The 16,432-nt window shown below is 40.7% G+C and overlaps 1 protein-coding gene across 1 annotated transcript in view; it reads left to right on the top strand.

The window, feature by feature from the left end:
- The window catches only part of GANC (glucosidase alpha, neutral C), a 31,042-nt gene extending 16,965 nt beyond the window's left edge, over window positions 1-14,077 (top strand). Inside the window, exons 14-24 of the mRNA XM_072986219.2 lie at window positions 223-366; window positions 628-724; window positions 1,307-1,408; window positions 2,291-2,534; window positions 3,904-3,968; window positions 4,955-5,031; window positions 6,949-7,023; window positions 7,632-7,745; window positions 9,295-9,407; window positions 10,992-11,095; window positions 12,809-14,077. Coding sequence (XP_072842320.2) covers window positions 223-366; window positions 628-724; window positions 1,307-1,408; window positions 2,291-2,534; window positions 3,904-3,968; window positions 4,955-5,031; window positions 6,949-7,023; window positions 7,632-7,745; window positions 9,295-9,407; window positions 10,992-11,095; window positions 12,809-12,918 — 1,245 coding nt within the window. The 3' untranslated portion in view covers window positions 12,919-14,077. The remainder of the gene's footprint in view (window positions 1-222; window positions 367-627; window positions 725-1,306; window positions 1,409-2,290; window positions 2,535-3,903; window positions 3,969-4,954; window positions 5,032-6,948; window positions 7,024-7,631; window positions 7,746-9,294; window positions 9,408-10,991; window positions 11,096-12,808) is intronic.
- Window positions 14,078-16,432: the final 2,355 nt, after the last annotated feature.

Raw genomic sequence — 16,432 nt, 5'->3', positions numbered from 1 at the left:
TGGAATTAGCTGAAAATCCCTCCTCCTTTCCAAGGATGGAAGCCTTTTCTTGCCAAAGGACACTAATTGAATTTCACCCATTATTTTATGGATGGGTAGATGCCAACCAATCATAATTCCTTCTTTCATCTCCTTAGAGAGCTATAGTTCTGGTTGGTGCATAGTTTAATTAAACCTGGATTTAATTAGTCACTTTAAAGCATCTTAAATGTTATTTCATAGGGCTCATCTGAAATCCTTTTTGCCTGGAATGACATGAATGAGCCATCAGTCTTCAAAGGGGTAGAACTCACTATGCAAAAGGATGCCATCCATCATGGCAAATGGGAGCATCGAGAGGTTCATAACCTCTATGGGTTTTACCAGGTATGATAATACAAATGGAACATTTAATTTTTATTATGATTATTAATAAAAATACAGTGTTTCTGTTTTACCTTTTTACTTTGGCATACATATAGTTATTCTTACATGAATAATAACAAATAATTGTAGAATTAATAATCTCAACCAGAGTCTTATTTGTTAGTTATGGCAGAATAGTAGTTCTGGGCCTTACATATGTGAATATATAAGAATTGTTTTGAGAATAGTATTTTTCTTCTTAGTTACTCTGATGTCTTTCAGCAAATGGCAACTGCCGAAGGACTAATCAGACGTAGTGGAGGGCTGGAGAGGCCTTTTGTTCTCACACGTTCTTTTTTTGCTGGATCACAGAAGTATGGTATGTGTCAAAAAAAGAGTTGTAGTTGCTCTTCAGCAGAGCGGATTTGATTTAAATCAAAGAACTGGGGATTGTGGGCTGAAACGCAACTCATATTGCACCCAGTATGAATAGTGAATTTCTGAATCAATCCGTAGCCTCCATGTGAGCGCTAACAAGTGAATCGAATTGTAAGAAAGCTGAATCATTTCAATTCAGCTTTCCAGTGTAGTCTCACCCTTAGTAAATTTTTGATTTACCATCTTTGTCTTTATTAATGAAATTGAACATTGTAATGGATTTCCTCTAACCTGAGCAACATGACACACCTTGTTCTCTTAGTGACAACAGTGCAAAGTATACCAGCAAAATTCAGTCACACGCCTTTTGTCTCCTTACAGAAAACAGCTCAGCAGTCATGTATGACTAATCTATGTTATGATTTCTGTGCACCTTCAGTTACTGTAAGGACAGTAGAGGGATTGGCATTCCATAGCCGGTGGTCCTAAAGCTTATGTACCTAGAATGAAACCCATTGATTGCAATTAATTTTGCCATGGTACATAGGATTGCAACCCTCCTGTGTGATTTTGCTCTTCCCAGGTGCAGTGTGGACTGGAGACAACAAAGCAGAGTGGGATTACTTGAAAATCAGCATTCCAATGTTGCTGACAATCAGTATTGCTGGAATTTCTTTCTGTGGAGGTAGGGGATTGTTTGTGACTCTCATCTAACAAAGTAAATGGCACCATTTTTCTTGGATCTTCACAAGTTTTGAGACTTCATTCTGTATTTATGTAAATATTTTATAACATTTTATACTGCCCTTCCTCCTAATCCACTATCAAACAGAAGTACAGTGCTAAAACAAATTATAAACTAATTTGCAGCTTGAAACACAGTGCCTGCGGGGTGGGGCGAGGATAAATGAGGATTGGCACTGAGGATTGTGGTGTTGGTGTGCAATGGGAGTATGTTCATTTGGAGAGCTATGAGTGAGTGCATCCGTCCATATAAAAGGTAAAAGGCTGCTTTGTACCATGGCAGATCATCAGTCCATTTAAGCTCATTTTTATATGCACTGACTGAGCTCTTTCCCAGGCCTTCTTGCAAAAGGCAAAGAATGAGGAACACTCGGGAACATTTACATGGAATGTACATTATGTGTCGTGCTGTTAAGCTACCACTCTTCTTTGGGAAGAAGACGGTTCCAGTTTTTTGGGTGGTAGATTCAGAAAATGAGCTTTCTATAGGCATAGTAAAAAGTTAACAGTGACCAGGATTCTATCGGTATTTGCATAATTTGCCATGGCTAATTGGCAAGGTGACAGGGCATGCCTCCATCATGTGCAACTGAGAGGTGCCTCTGGATCTGTTCAACTAGCCACAGGAAGTTACACAAACTTTGGACGAATATTAAAAGTATTTCAGCCAATAGCTTATTTCCTCTAAATCAGCTTCTGTGGGGACAAAGATTTGTATCCCCCCCACACACAAAAAAGTGCAGTCTAGCTGGTGATGAGTCCAGGACATTTGCATTCTTAAGCAGTTTCTTTTTTAAAAAATACACTTTTTTCTGAATTCCAGCGGACGTGGGTGGATTTGTAGGAGATCCAGAACCAGAGCTACTTGTTCGATGGTATCAGGCAGGTGCATTCCAGCCTTTCTTTAGGGGCCATGCCAATATGCACACCAAGCGTCGTGAGCCTTGGTTGTTTGGTGAAGAAAACACACGGATCATCAGAGAGGCAATCAAGGAGCGTTACACCCTTCTTCCTTACCTGTATTCCTTGTTCTACCGAGCCCATACAGCTGCTGAACCTGTCATGAGGTAAATTAGTAAATGAAAGAGAATTGTTTCTGCTTCATATTAAAATTTATGCTTTTAAAAGGCAGGCACATTTTGGTTCCAGCTATCAACGAAACAGCACAGTCCAAGAAGAACAGAGGACATGAAGAAATCAATAGAATATCTGACAAAATGTTGGAAAATGATACGCACACTTAATTGTAAAAAAATGTTTTAGCTGTGTTCTGTGTAGAGACAATGGTTGATTTGCCGAAGGCAGGTTTAGATGTAAACATCAGGGGCTTGTAGAAGCCCACCCAAATGAAAAGACAAGCTTTTAAAGAGTCCGCATTCTTCTCTGGCTTTGCTCAAAATTATTTTTAAAGATTCTGCGTTTGTCTCAGGCTTGAATCAAAATTTATGTTACACTATAGACATTACTTGTAACTCATCTAGCATTCAGAAGGGCTTGTTTATCCTTTTTATTAACTGTACCTTTTTGTGTTGTTCAAAACCAACCGGCTGTGGTTGATTGTAGGAATAGTCACCTTCTAGTAATCAAGGTTAAGAATAGCTCCATGTTAGGATTCTGACAACATGTTAAACTATATTCAATCTAAAATCAAAATTTCTGGTTTTATGATAACCCTGCTGGGCTGTGGTATGTTTAGGAACCCAAGGCTTGCTGAGAGTTATCCTCATCATTTTAGTCCATGATATAGTATAATCCACACACACATCAATTTGCCTTTTACCAGCAGGCCCAAGACTGCTACACAAAAAACAATATAAAGATGGCTTTTAATGTTACTAGACATTTAACAATCAATAACCCAAGTTTCATACCAACTAAGGCAGATTTCTTAATCCTGCATACTGTACATCTTTACTAATTGGGGGGGGGGGGGGTCTTACTGTGGTAGATTTAACAGAAAATACTTGTAGAAATCTGAAAAGTTCTCTAAACTTTCAAGGAAGGCAAAAGTATGCCAGAAGCAAAAAATGTGTTCAAGTACAATTAGTTCTTAGGGCTAAATCCTAATTTTAGTTCCAGTTAGAATGCAGTGTTGTTGAAAACAGTACAGAACAGAACTATAAGTCTCACATATTTCATTGGGTCTGCTCTAGTTGGTACTAAGATTGGATTTAGCCCATGCTTTTGCATCAATCAGTAGTGCCTTTGAAAATTCTCCCTTTTTAATTAAAAGAAAAATATTTAAATATAACGAGCCTTCGTTCAATTTAAATGCCTAAAAGACCATTTCAACACCAAGAATCAGAACCATGACATTAACCATGGGACAAGAAGGAGAAAATGGGTATCTGTCATCCTACGTATTTAGTATAATTTATAAAGTGTATCTTTGTAAAGGAGAACCATTTTCATATTCTACTTCCTATGTTTTTGTAGGCCTATGTGGGTAGAATTCCCCAAGTGTCTGGAAACCTTTGGCATTGAAGATGAGTATATGCTTGGTGAGTTTAAACGTTCCATGGGCACAAATATTTTATAAATCATGGCAGTGGTATAATCTGCAGATGGTGACAGCTAAACAGAAGGACAATGCACAAAAACAGGATAGCAGGATGGCATGTATCATGGTGATTGGGATTAATGTAAAGAATTCTAATCTGTGGAACTGGGATGACATTTAAGCATTTCTCATCTTTCACAGTGCAGGTGGGAAATTGCTTCATTCTGCACTTGCTGCTTCAAATCTACTTATATAACTGACATAGTTAATTGAGTACTGGACTTTCCATGGTAGCTGTTGGAGTGGTCTGTTGATGACTTTCCTTGGGAGACATGCCATACTTCCAAGAAAGTCTTAAAATGTCCAGTAACTGTATGAAGGTGTGGAAGTTTTTTATATGGGGGAGATAGTCCTGTATTTAGAAATTATTAATACTTTAGAATGTGCCTCTGCTAAAATATTCAAATAAGACTTCTGCAATCATTCTGGCACAGCTGTTAGACACAGCACTGATAGACAGTGAAGTAAGGGTTTTCCAAATGCAGTATGGAATTCATACAAGGATACAAGGATATCTGCAAGCAGGATCTGAAGGCCTTAGGAATGGTCCTCAACAGAAGGGAAACCTTGGCATCTGAGTGTTCAGCCTGGAGGCAGGTGGTGCATAATGATCTCTCCCATTTTGAAGAGACACTTGTCCAGCAGGCCGAGGCAAAGAGACAGTCCCGAAACGAGCAGAATCAGGGAGCTGGACAGGGGACAGATTGTATTTGTCTTCAGTGTGGAAGGGATTGTCACTCTTGAAATGGCCTTCTCAGCCACACTAAACACTGTTCCAAGTCCCCTATTCAGAGCACGTTACCATAGTCCCTCGAGACTGAAGGATGCCTATCTTCATGGAATTCATAATAGAACAATTAGCTGATCACAAAATAATGCTACTGTTCCATTGTACTGTCCTTTACTATCTGTGTGTTTGTAATTCAGGAAATGCTTTGTTAGTGTATCCAGTAACTGAACCCAAAGTCACTACTGTCAATGTCTTTCTGCCTGACTCACATGAGGTACGCAAAGCTGCTGTTCTGTATTTTTTCTCTTATTTTTATATGCCTTTCTGTATGTCTCTGGACCAAAATCAGATTACTGATTATATTCAGTATACCTGTATGATCACAGATTACACACATAGTAACAGTAATCTAATGAAAACATTTACTGCTGCTCAAGACTTCTGTGTAGCACTTGGCTGCATAGTGAAATAAAATTACAGTGGTGCCCCGAATGACGACGATAATCCGTTCCGGGAAAATCGCTGCTAAGCGAAATTGTCGTCATGCGAAAAACAATTCCCCATTGGAATGCATTGAAACCCATTAATGCGTTCCAATGGGGAAATTACCTCATCGTCCAGCAAAGATCACCCATAGGGAAAACCATTTTCCAAGCACCAATCAGCTGTTAAAATGGCTGCCCTGCGAAGTATGGGTCTGGAAAACACAGGGCAGCCATTTTAGGAACGCAACGAAGATCGTCTTCTTGCTAATAAACGGTCCGCGAATCACGGATCAAATTGTCATCAAGCGGAATTCCCCCACAGCAATCACAAAAAGTCACTGCCCTGTGAATATGTCATACAGCGGGGTCGTCATCTTGCAAGGTACCACTGTAGCAGGAATTAAATAGAATCACAAGAACGGAGACATCTTCAGTACTATCCAAGATGATCTGTATGGTCTGATTTATGGTCACAAATGATTTCTAGGAGATCTGAAAGAGCTAGTATCAAGTACCAAAGTAGCCAATGTCTTGGCTGATGTTTGATTGGTGTGCTAACCTTGGCAACCAAAACAACAGTTTCCTAGTGCCCACGCAATCTCAGTGATTATTGTGACAACAGCACAAGCTGCTTCTGGGCTTCTGAACCCAAATGAAGATGTTGCCCTTAACTTTGAAATCCTCTTTAGTCTTGGGCCATTAATAATAATAATAATAATAATAATAATAATAATAATAATAATAATAATAATAATAATAATAATAATAATAATAATAATAATTTATTGTCATTGTAAGTATATACACAGTATACCCATACAACGAAATTCACAGACACCCAGAGACCAGAAATACAGTGGTGCATCGCTAGACGATGATAATCTGTTCCACTGAAATTGCTGTTTAGCGAAGTCATTGTCTAGCGAAAAGCATTTCCCCATTGGAATACATTGAAACCTGTTTAATGCATTCCAATGGGGAAGAATCGTCGTTGTCTAGCGAAGATTGGCCATAGGAAAGCCGCTTTGCGAACTGCCGATCAGCTGTTTAAATCACTGTCTTGCGAAGCTTAGGTCCCGAAAACACGTGTTTTGCGAGCGCGGAGGGAGCTGTCAAAATTGTCATCTAGCGAAAATCAGTTTGCAAAGCAGGGCCCAAACATGGTCCAGCGAAATTCCCCCATAGGAATCACTGTTTTGCGAATCGCTATAGCGATCACAAAAAGTCAATGTCTAGCGAAAAAACTGTCATGCGGGGTAACTGTCTAGCGAGGCACCACTGTACCTCTTTACTTGTTAAAGCTGACAGCAGTGAGATAAAATCTGCTCTTTAGCAGTTCAAAGTCTTCTCTGTGCAGACTTCAAGGCCTTGAATTAAACATGAATGGACATGGGGCTAAATCTAATTTCAGTCCCAAGGAAAAGACCCATTGAAATGAATGGGACTTGCTGGTGATAAATAATGGAAATTCCATTGGAATTTTCCTTGAAACTAAAAGTGTATTTATGTCACTGTGATATGTTTTTGCAAGGAAACATAAAGTCTTTTTGTAGCAACAAGCTTTTCATTGATTTCAGTGATCATCATGATGCATCTTATTAATCTTATTTCCTTTGCTGTTTTACTGCCTTTGTGGCAATGGTTATTTATGAGCTGTTTGTAGATTTGTAAATCTATGGTTCATGACTGCTCTTTTTTGCCTACAGATCTGGTATGAATTTCGAAAATTTAGATGTCTGAAAGGTCAAGGCCTATTGAAGATCCCAGTGACATTGAACAGTGTATGTTTGTGGTTTAGTATCACTGATCTGACAATTTTTTAAAAGAAACCTTCTCCTCCAATATTCACTGGTCAATCAGGACAATTCATTTTAAACTGGAAATACATATTTATTGACGTAGCATTTGATATTCCCTTAAGTTTTCAAGATCATTAAAGCTACTCTATAAAAGAATAAACCACATCAGGTAGAAGTGATATGGCTGTTTTACATGAGATCATTAAAGATATTAAACTGTGGTGAATAATCTTCTGATCTCAGCAGATTCTGAATGTACAGTAGATTACAGTGTAGAGAGGAAGTGAATGTGACACTTATCTTTTTCCTAAAAATAAAAAAACTCTCACTGAGGCTTGTACTATTGGTAAATTTTCTGTCATGATGTATAAAATAAATACGCATTTATAAATAGACTTACTTTCTGTAATGCAAGACATTCATATAGCCATGGCTAGATAGCAGACCTGGAAGAATGGGGCCTAGTTTTTAGTTGTCTAATAGCAATATTTGCACAAGAGAAATATAAGGGAATGTGCCTATTGTCTACCATCCTTCATTCAGATGAGATATTTTGTATTTTAAATTGTTTTGCTTGTTCATATTTGTAGATTCCAGTATTTCAGCGTGGTGGCACTATTATACCTCTAAAAACCTCTGTAGGAAAATCCACAGAATGGATGGCAGATGTTCCTTATGAACTCCGTGTTGCCTTAGATTGCAAGGTACTCTGAGTAGAATTACATTTTGTACAAATATTTTGCTCTGTTTTAAAATTTATTATTTAATTTTCAGTGTCACCTTCTGTTCTCTCTCTCACACCATTTCAATGTCATTCTTCTGTCCTCAGATGCACACACACATCTGGCAAACAGTTTATGAAAGTTACTCTACATCTCTCTGTGTAGCAAGTGACACATTTTAGTTTGTTTTCAATGTTTTAAAGCTGACAAACAATGGAACAGAAAGAAAATAGATGCCCATTTGACAAGTAATAACATGTCATGTACACATATATAACCATTTGGGAACTTGGTTTTCTGTAATACCCTGTAAAATGACAAAAATATTTTTCCTACCATTCTATCTGTATTTGTAATATCCTACTATTCACACAGCATGGTAGGATAATACAAATGTTATACTAAATGGTTGTATCCATACTGTGGGCAAATTACCATGTAGCAAATTGTTGCTGCTCTTATGTGACAATGAATCTCCTCCAACTTAATGTTGACCCTATAAATGAGTGTCTTACAAAGTGTTCTGTCTTCAAGAGCCCTGCTGAGCTCTTGTAAATTCAAGGCTGTGGCTTCCTTCATGGAGTCAATCCATCTAATAGTGTGGTCATCCTTTTTCGCCGCTGCTTTCAACTTTTCATAGTGTTCTTGTCTTTTCCAGCAAGCCTTGTCTTCTCATGTAACAAATAGTTATCTATGTTCATCCACTGTCGTAATTACTAGATTACCCGATGGCATATTTGTTTCATTAACTTCTGCATTACAGTTGTGTGATTTTATGATTATCCACAGTTTCAGGGCAAGGGCTGGTGTTTCCCCCCAATACACACACACACACACAAATTCATACATCCTCCATATTCATTCCATCATCTCACTTGTTTAAGGATATAATCCTATACACACCTACCTTACTTTCTTCTATCTAACTCCCTTCTGCCTTCTGCCTGTAACTTTCCATCGCATGTGAATTCTGGGGATTAAACCAGATGAGACAGCAGATATGAGAAACTTTGTTGTTGTTGTTTTTATGTTTGCGAATGCCACTTAGTGGAGGTAGGGGTGGAGATCTTGATCTAGAAAAAATAGATGCATGATTGATTAATTTGTTAAGAACGTAAAGATCCCTTGGTGAGTCTCTCACCCTTTTTCATTCAACCCTGAGGCTGAGCAAAGTCAGTCCGTTCTTAACTGAGAGAGGATTGCATGTAATGTGTCCGATTGTTGTATTTTCATCTCTAGTAATTAGGCTTTGCATGTCTTTGTATTGCTCAGAAAAGCTTTTGAAACGTCTTTGACCATAAGCAGCTGATCAGCAAAAGAAATATGTTTGGATACTATGGACACCCTACCTCTTTCCAACCACTTTTAGCTCTCTTAAACCCCATTGTCTGTCTCCAGCCTGAACTTACAGATTGGTCATCAGGATTCAGAAAGTAATTGAACATCAGCTCATAGCAATCAGTCTGATTTTTCTTCGTTGGGCAAATTCTTTAGAGCTTTAATAAGCGCTTTGTATTTTGTCTGTTTTTAGGCATCTGCAGCAGGTGAACTCTATCTGGATGATGGCCATTCGTTTCAGTATCTACATGAGAAGCAGTTCCTGCTTAGGGAGTTCATATTCCATGAGAATATCTTCTCATCTAGGTAAGTGGCACTGTAAAACCCAAGGGCAGAGGAAGATAGTGTTAAGCTGAGACAGAGGTTATGAAGCTTCCTAAACTGATAGTTCAGAAGCAGGATTATATTTTTTCTTAACTGAGCTGTAAACTACAGTGGTGCCCCACATAGCGACGATAATCCATGCAGCCAAAATCGTCATAAGGATTCGTCGCTATGCAAAATAAAAAAGCCCACAGGAATGCATTAAAACTCACCTTTATGTGAAAATCCTCCATGCGGCCGCCATTTTCGCTGCCCGGTAAGCGGGGAATCCGAGCCAAAACACAGCGGGCAGCCCCCCCCTTGCACCGCTTTTGGAAGCCTCCTGGGGCTTTTTCAGCAGTGAAAATACACCTCTGAAAGCCCCGCTTTGCTGTGAGGGGGGCGTGGGGGGGTGGCGGGCCTGCCCCTGCCACACCCCCACCCACACCCACCCCAGCAAAATGCCGCTTTCAAAAGCCTCCTGGGGCTTTTTCAGCAGTGAAAATGCACCTCTGAAAGCCCCGCTTTGCCGCGGGGGCGCAAGGGGGGTGGTGGGGGGTGGCGGGCCTGCCCCTGCCACACCCCCACCCACCCCCACCCACCCTGGCAAAGCGCCGCTTTCAGAGGCTTTCCCAGTGCATTCCACTGCCTGTTTACCTGCTGGGCAAGCCTGGGGAAGCTTCTAAGAGCAGCGCCGATCAGCTGTAAGGTGGGGAGGGGGAGGGGCTGGAGCGGAGAAGATGGCTCCCGGCTCTTTTCTGGGACAATCGCTTCCCCCCTCATTGCAAGCTGTGCAAAAATGGGGCATTTGCGATGATGGGGGGGAAGCCATCATTGCAAAGCAATTTTTCCCTATAGGGAACATCGCAATGCGATCGCAAAAGCGATGGCAAAATCTTCATCGCTATGTGGATTCGTCATTAAACGGGGTGCCCATTAAGTGAGGCACCACTGTACACAATTTGTGCTTCATCCCTTGCTTACAAAGCACTGGAGTTTTTACAAACAGCCTCTCGACATGCCCCTTGTGAAGCTCAGAAATAGTGCATGGAGCAATTGTTTAAAAAATACAGGAGAAATACAATAGCAGGTAACTGAATGGTTCAAATTACTCTTCCCAAAGCTTGTGTATTAAGAAAGAGAGGGGAAGTCAAAGTGCTAATAGTAGGTATGATCTTTAGGTCTGGTGATCTCTGTTTGTTGGTCCAGAAGGAGTGGAGGGGGTGTGAATCTGGCTGTGAACTGACAATAAAGAGGTGCTCAGGGACTTACCATAGTAGAAAAAACACCAAGCAAATGCCTCCCAGCAAACCCTAACCAAGGAAGGGCTTATGTGGGCCTCTTCTTTCTCCTAAGTTTTCTCATGTAGAGAGCAGTCTTGTGAGGTTTTCTGGGCACACCACAGCCAGCGCTCAAGGAGCTTCATTTTCATTTTGAAGCTGTAACCATAGTGTCCACTTACAGTCTGGACAAGGAGGCACATCACTGCACCCCTTTTGGGGTTGGATGCCTGCCAAAGACTACCCTAATAAGCAGCAGTCATTTTGACCCATTCCTCGGTCACTTCTTCATCTCTTCAATCCCCAGGTGTGCAGATGAAAATGGGCAGTTCCGCACCAAATGTGTAATTGAGCAGATACTGATTTTGGGAATGAAAAAACAGCCTTCTTCTGTGACAGCCAGCATTCATGGTAAGAGATAGGAACTATGTTATATGTTGATACGCTGCTCTTGGCAGTACTTACAAGCAGCATCCTTTAGCGCATTTAAGGTTCATCTGCCGTTAACTGGAATTGGACTTATACATTCCTTCCTTTCATTATGATCTCTAAAAACTGTTTTTTACCCATATGGGATGCTGATGTACATATATAATTAAAGACAATGAAGACAATAAAAATTCCAAATATGACCTCACGTCAAGAGAAAGAAACACAATCAAGGCAAAGAAACAATACGGAATGTAGTCAGTTGACCAACACCTTGGAATTAAACTGGAAGCTCCACTCTCAACATAATGTCTTCTTAACCCTATGTGGTACCATCTCCCATCACCTCTAACCCATCACTTCACCAATTTGGGGCAACAACACTATGTTATCTAGCAATGCCTTCCCCATGGTCAAAACCCTTCCTGATGGTAACTGAAAGCCCTCTGTTCACAGTCTTGGTCTGTTCTGTTGCTTCTTAGATGGTGGAAGAGTGAGTTTCTCTCATGTCCATTTTTAATTGGGGTAAATTGGTAGATGGGCTTGGGTTCCTGGTTTCCTCTTACAATTTCTTTATTCTTCTAGTGATGTGGAAGCATCCTTAAAGTATAGCTGAAATGCTAATATATGTATGAATTAAAAATTGGTCTAGATAACTATACAGATTATTTATAGCCTGGATCACAAGTATACACATTTCTCCATGTTTATGTGGCCTTTTGAAGAATACTACTCTGAGGTTAAAAGTTTACTTCTGTCCATTAAGAATCTTGGCTCCTGAACTGAGTAACAATGAACCAACCTCACCATCTCTACAGCTGACAAAGCGCAGGTTGGTTGGCTTGATCCTCAGCATGCAGGTAAAATTGCAAGCATGCAGAGGAGTTCTATTGGATCAGTAGAATCCTACCTACACCCTAACTTGTGTGAAGATTTGGGCAGGCAGTGCAGAGGAGCATTGCAGGGAATGGAAAGTCAGTGTCCCCGTTGAACCTTCCCTCAGTGTGTCGTATAATTTATTTGTGCCTTTGATCCTCCATAGTCTTTGCCTCCCCTGGTAGCAAATGATCTAGTTTGCTGCTTTGAGTGATCTAGGTGTGTCGCTCAGACTGTTTCATAGACACCGCTGGTATGGTACATCTGTACTTGTGCCTTCCTTATAACGGCACATAGGCTATGTCAGGGTGGCCCTTCCTGTGCACCTTGTTGTAGGCTGCGCTGCTTAGCCAGAAGCACAAGAAACACCTTTGAGTTAGAGAATGCAAGTAATGTCTTTCTCTGGGTGCTATGACAGATCTTTGAAGGAAGGTAATGTTGCAGTCTACAGAACTCACAGAGGGTCAACTGTTGAGGGTTTTAAACAAGGCCTACAGGCTATTCCTTTAATGCATAGGGATGGGGAAACTGGATCTCATAAGCTAGCTGCACCACCAGTGTGCTTAATAGCCATGTGTCTGTGACTACTAAACTGTGTGACCAGCCTAGCTAAGAATAGAGGAGCTCGTAACTGAAAGGTCCACAACAAAGTGATGAATTGGCCACAGCAATTGTGAACACAACAGCATACTGTAATCACAGTCTGCGTTACTGGGGGGACTACTTGTACCAACAAAATAATAGTTCTTGAAGATATATGAGTCAATACAGGCTTTTAACTAACGTAATGTGTTTCTTTTTAATTCTATTCACATTTAGATGGTGAAGACAAAGCAGTGACGTTCACATATGATGCCAAGAACTCTGTGTTAACCCTTCAACAGCTCTCATTAAATGTTGGCATTGACTGGGTGCTTCATATTAAATGAAATTCAGGAAAAGAATGGAAAACGAAAACAGTTCAGATAACTCTGCCCAGTTTTGTGAAACTGACCTCTGAGAAGACAAGAACTTTCACATACTAGACTTAACATAAATTAATATTCAGAAATATCTTCATGAGTGACAACTTGCTAATAGTATTTGCCACAGATGCTCTGCTGAGGATGGCTTGCTTCCAGGATTCTGCAGCTGTGGGTTAAATGTTGCCGTCCACATCTCCAAGCAGCAGTCTCCAGAATTAGCCATGGATTCTTGTCTCCGCAGACTTACACGCTAGATTTTCTGCGAATTGTGGAAAAGATGTGAAAACCACTTTCTCATCAGTATCATTAATGTTTCAGAGAAGGAAATTAGCTAGAAGATTTTTTTTTTAACCAACGCCAACAATACAGAACAGAGACTTTTTTGCAAGATGATTTTGGACACAAGAAAGCACAGCGAGAACTGCTTTTCTCATCCATGGCCAGTTTCTATAGAGAGATCTTGCTCCAGAACAACAGGAACAAAATTTTCTTATGAAATGAAAGTTCATCAGTTAAACTGAGTCCACAGAATGTGTGAGCACCATGCTTCCATTAGTGGAACAAACCAAAGAAGTAATATGATTAATTAGAAATAAAGTGGGAAAACCACAGAGCAGAAGGAACTCAGGGATCATTTAAACATGAAGCAGGGCCAGACTTCGCCATCTTGAGCACTGAGCCTTTCAGTCAGCTCGTATTGGAAGGGTTGACAGGTTAAGAGTGTTTGTTTTATAATGCACAACTTAATTATGAACTTACCCACCAATTGGTCTTATATGCTACAAAATATGTAGCATTAGTGTTTTTTTCTGAAAACAGTTTATGGCTCTGTTATCGTACCGTCTCTTTTATGTTATCTGCAAGCATTTCTCTTACTCTGAAAACTTCTTTGTAAGTTTTAATACCATTTTTAATGGGAATAAGGAACCCCTGACACTTGACCTATTTATAGATATACTTGCTGCCTCCTGGGGTTGAATGTGCATATCTTCTATCTATTTTAGACAAGCTCTGCCCAATGGTTTAACACCTAGATATGAATTGCCAAGCAAGCACATCCTAAAAAATGGAGAGAAAATGTCCAGCTTGCCCAAGTGCAACAACAAAAGCGAACAATGTTTTTTTCCCCTTTCTGTCTTAACCTCTTCTGGTACCACCTGCTGCTGAATGCCCTCCCTTTGCCCTCCCTTTCCATAGCAGGAATGTTTGGCACAGCCAAGACTTGTCACAACAAATTGCTGTCTTTGCATTTGAAGCTGCTGCGTGTAAACTGACCTGGGCAGGCCTGCTTACTCAGGAATGTTAGGGATTTCTCCACTTCTTCTGTGGAACTATTTTGAGGATAGTACATGTGTGAGTCTCGAAGAACAGTCTGAGAGCACAGGGTGTCTCCAGGGTGGTGAAGCTAAACAGGTTTGAGTCTGGTCTGCACCTTCATGTGAGACTTCTTGGCAATCTAGTCTATGCCACTTGAAGTTCTATTGTGGAAAATGGGTGGGATAGATACACCTGAAATAGTGAATGCATATTCTGCATTTGTGTGCATGTCCCATATAGAACAGGATCTGTCGTCTTTTATAAAAATGAACATTAAGTCTTGTGGTGAAAAAACATAAGATTAGGCAGATCATGTATGTCAGATTAATGGCATAATCCTATATATATCCACTTCCTTTCACAGGCATTTGGATGACCAGTGTCTGAACCTCAGTGATCCAGAAAAGTAACTGTGCTCTTGGAGTGGGAGAATAGGAATATCTGTATAGCAGGGCTTGGCAACTTGCCATGAATCATGGGGCTACATATGTCCCTTAGACTTAAGAGGGCAGGATTTGCTCCTGAACCTCAAACCCCAATTCTGTATCCAAGTAGCCCTGTTGTACAGGCGTGCCCCGCTTAACGCTTACTCCGCATTATGATGAATCCGCTTCATGACGACATTTTTGCAATCGCAAAATAATGGTCTAAATGGGGGAATTTCACTTAGCAATGATCGGTTCCCTGCTTCGGGAACCGATTTTTGCTTTACGGCGATCAAAAACAGCTGATCGTTGGGTTTTTCAAAATGGCCACCGGGTGCTTAAAATGGCTCCCGGCTGTGCTTAGGGATGGATTCCTCACTATACAGGCACCAAAAATGGCTGCCGTATGGAGGATCTTCACTGGACAGTGAGTTTTTAGCCCATTGGAATGCATTGAACGGTTTTCAATGCGTTTCAATGGGTTTTTTATTTTCGCTTTACGACGTTTTCACTTAACAGCGATTTTCCTGGAACAGATTATCGCCATTAAGCAAGGCACCACTGTACTTGATTATTCTTTCATCTTCGCTTCAAAGTGTATTCAGAAATTTCAGCTAGAGTCTTGTCCTGGTGGGAGACATTCTTCAGCATTCATCCATTTGGCAAGCTGTATTGTTTTTGTTCTCCACAAGTTCATCCTCTTTTGGTTTAAATTTAGAACTTGAGATATATGCAGAAAAACTTTCATCAATTTTAACCATAATCTAGGGCAGCTGTTCCCAACTTTGGGTAACCCAGATGATCTTGGACTGCAGTTCCCAGAAGCCTTTATCACCAGTAGTGCTGTAGGGGGTTTTGGGGAGTTGCAGTCCAAAAAAACACCCGGGTTACTTTAGGATGGGAACCACTGGTCAAGAGGGCTGGTGTCCATTAAGTGGATGAGTTTAGTACTGTATTACTTTATTTTGTTCATTATTTGTCAGCACCTCTTGACGTTTGGCTGGAGGGGCAATGCCAGCCAAATGAGCGTTTCAGTGGGAGTAGGTTTCAAGATAGCATCTTAAAAAGCAGATAAATCACCTTGCGGACAAAGGTCCGCATAATCAAAGCTATGGTTTTTCCTGTCGTGATGTATGGAAGTGAGAGCTGGACCATAAAGAAGGCTGACCACCAAAGAATTGATGCTTTTGAACTGTGGTGCTGGAGGAGACTCTTGAGAGTCCCCTGGACTGCAAAGAGAACAAACCTATCAATTCTAAAGGAAATCAACCCTGAGTGCTCACTGGAAGGACAGATCCTGAAGCTGAGGCTCCAGTACTTTGGCCATCTCATGAGAAGAGAAGACTCCTTGGAAAAGACCCTGATGTTGGGAAAGTGTGAAGGCAGGAGGAGAAAGGGATGACAGAGGATGAGATGGATGGACAGTGTCATTGAAGCTCCCAAGATGAATTTGACCAAACTCCGGGAGGCAGTGGAAGACAGGAGGGCCTGGCGTGCTCTTTTCCATGGGGTCACGAAGAGTCGGACACAATGACTAAACCACAATAACAAGGTTTCAAGCAGCCAGTAATAATGCAGGATTCATCAAGACCTATATCTGCTTATTTGGCATGTGCTGATTTATACCATATAGCATAGCATATCCTGCTGAGGAGTAGCACAGGGATTAAGCTGGCATTCTTATTGTTTGTGGGTCTGTACCCCAATCTGACCCAGCCAGTTTCCTAAGTATGTTA

The sequence above is a fragment of the Pogona vitticeps genome, chromosome 1, assembly GCF_051106095.1.
Source record: "Pogona vitticeps strain Pit_001003342236 chromosome 1, PviZW2.1, whole genome shotgun sequence".
Taxonomy (NCBI): Eukaryota; Metazoa; Chordata; class Lepidosauria; order Squamata; family Agamidae; genus Pogona; species Pogona vitticeps.
This window is presented reverse-complemented; position numbering and strand designations above follow the sequence as displayed.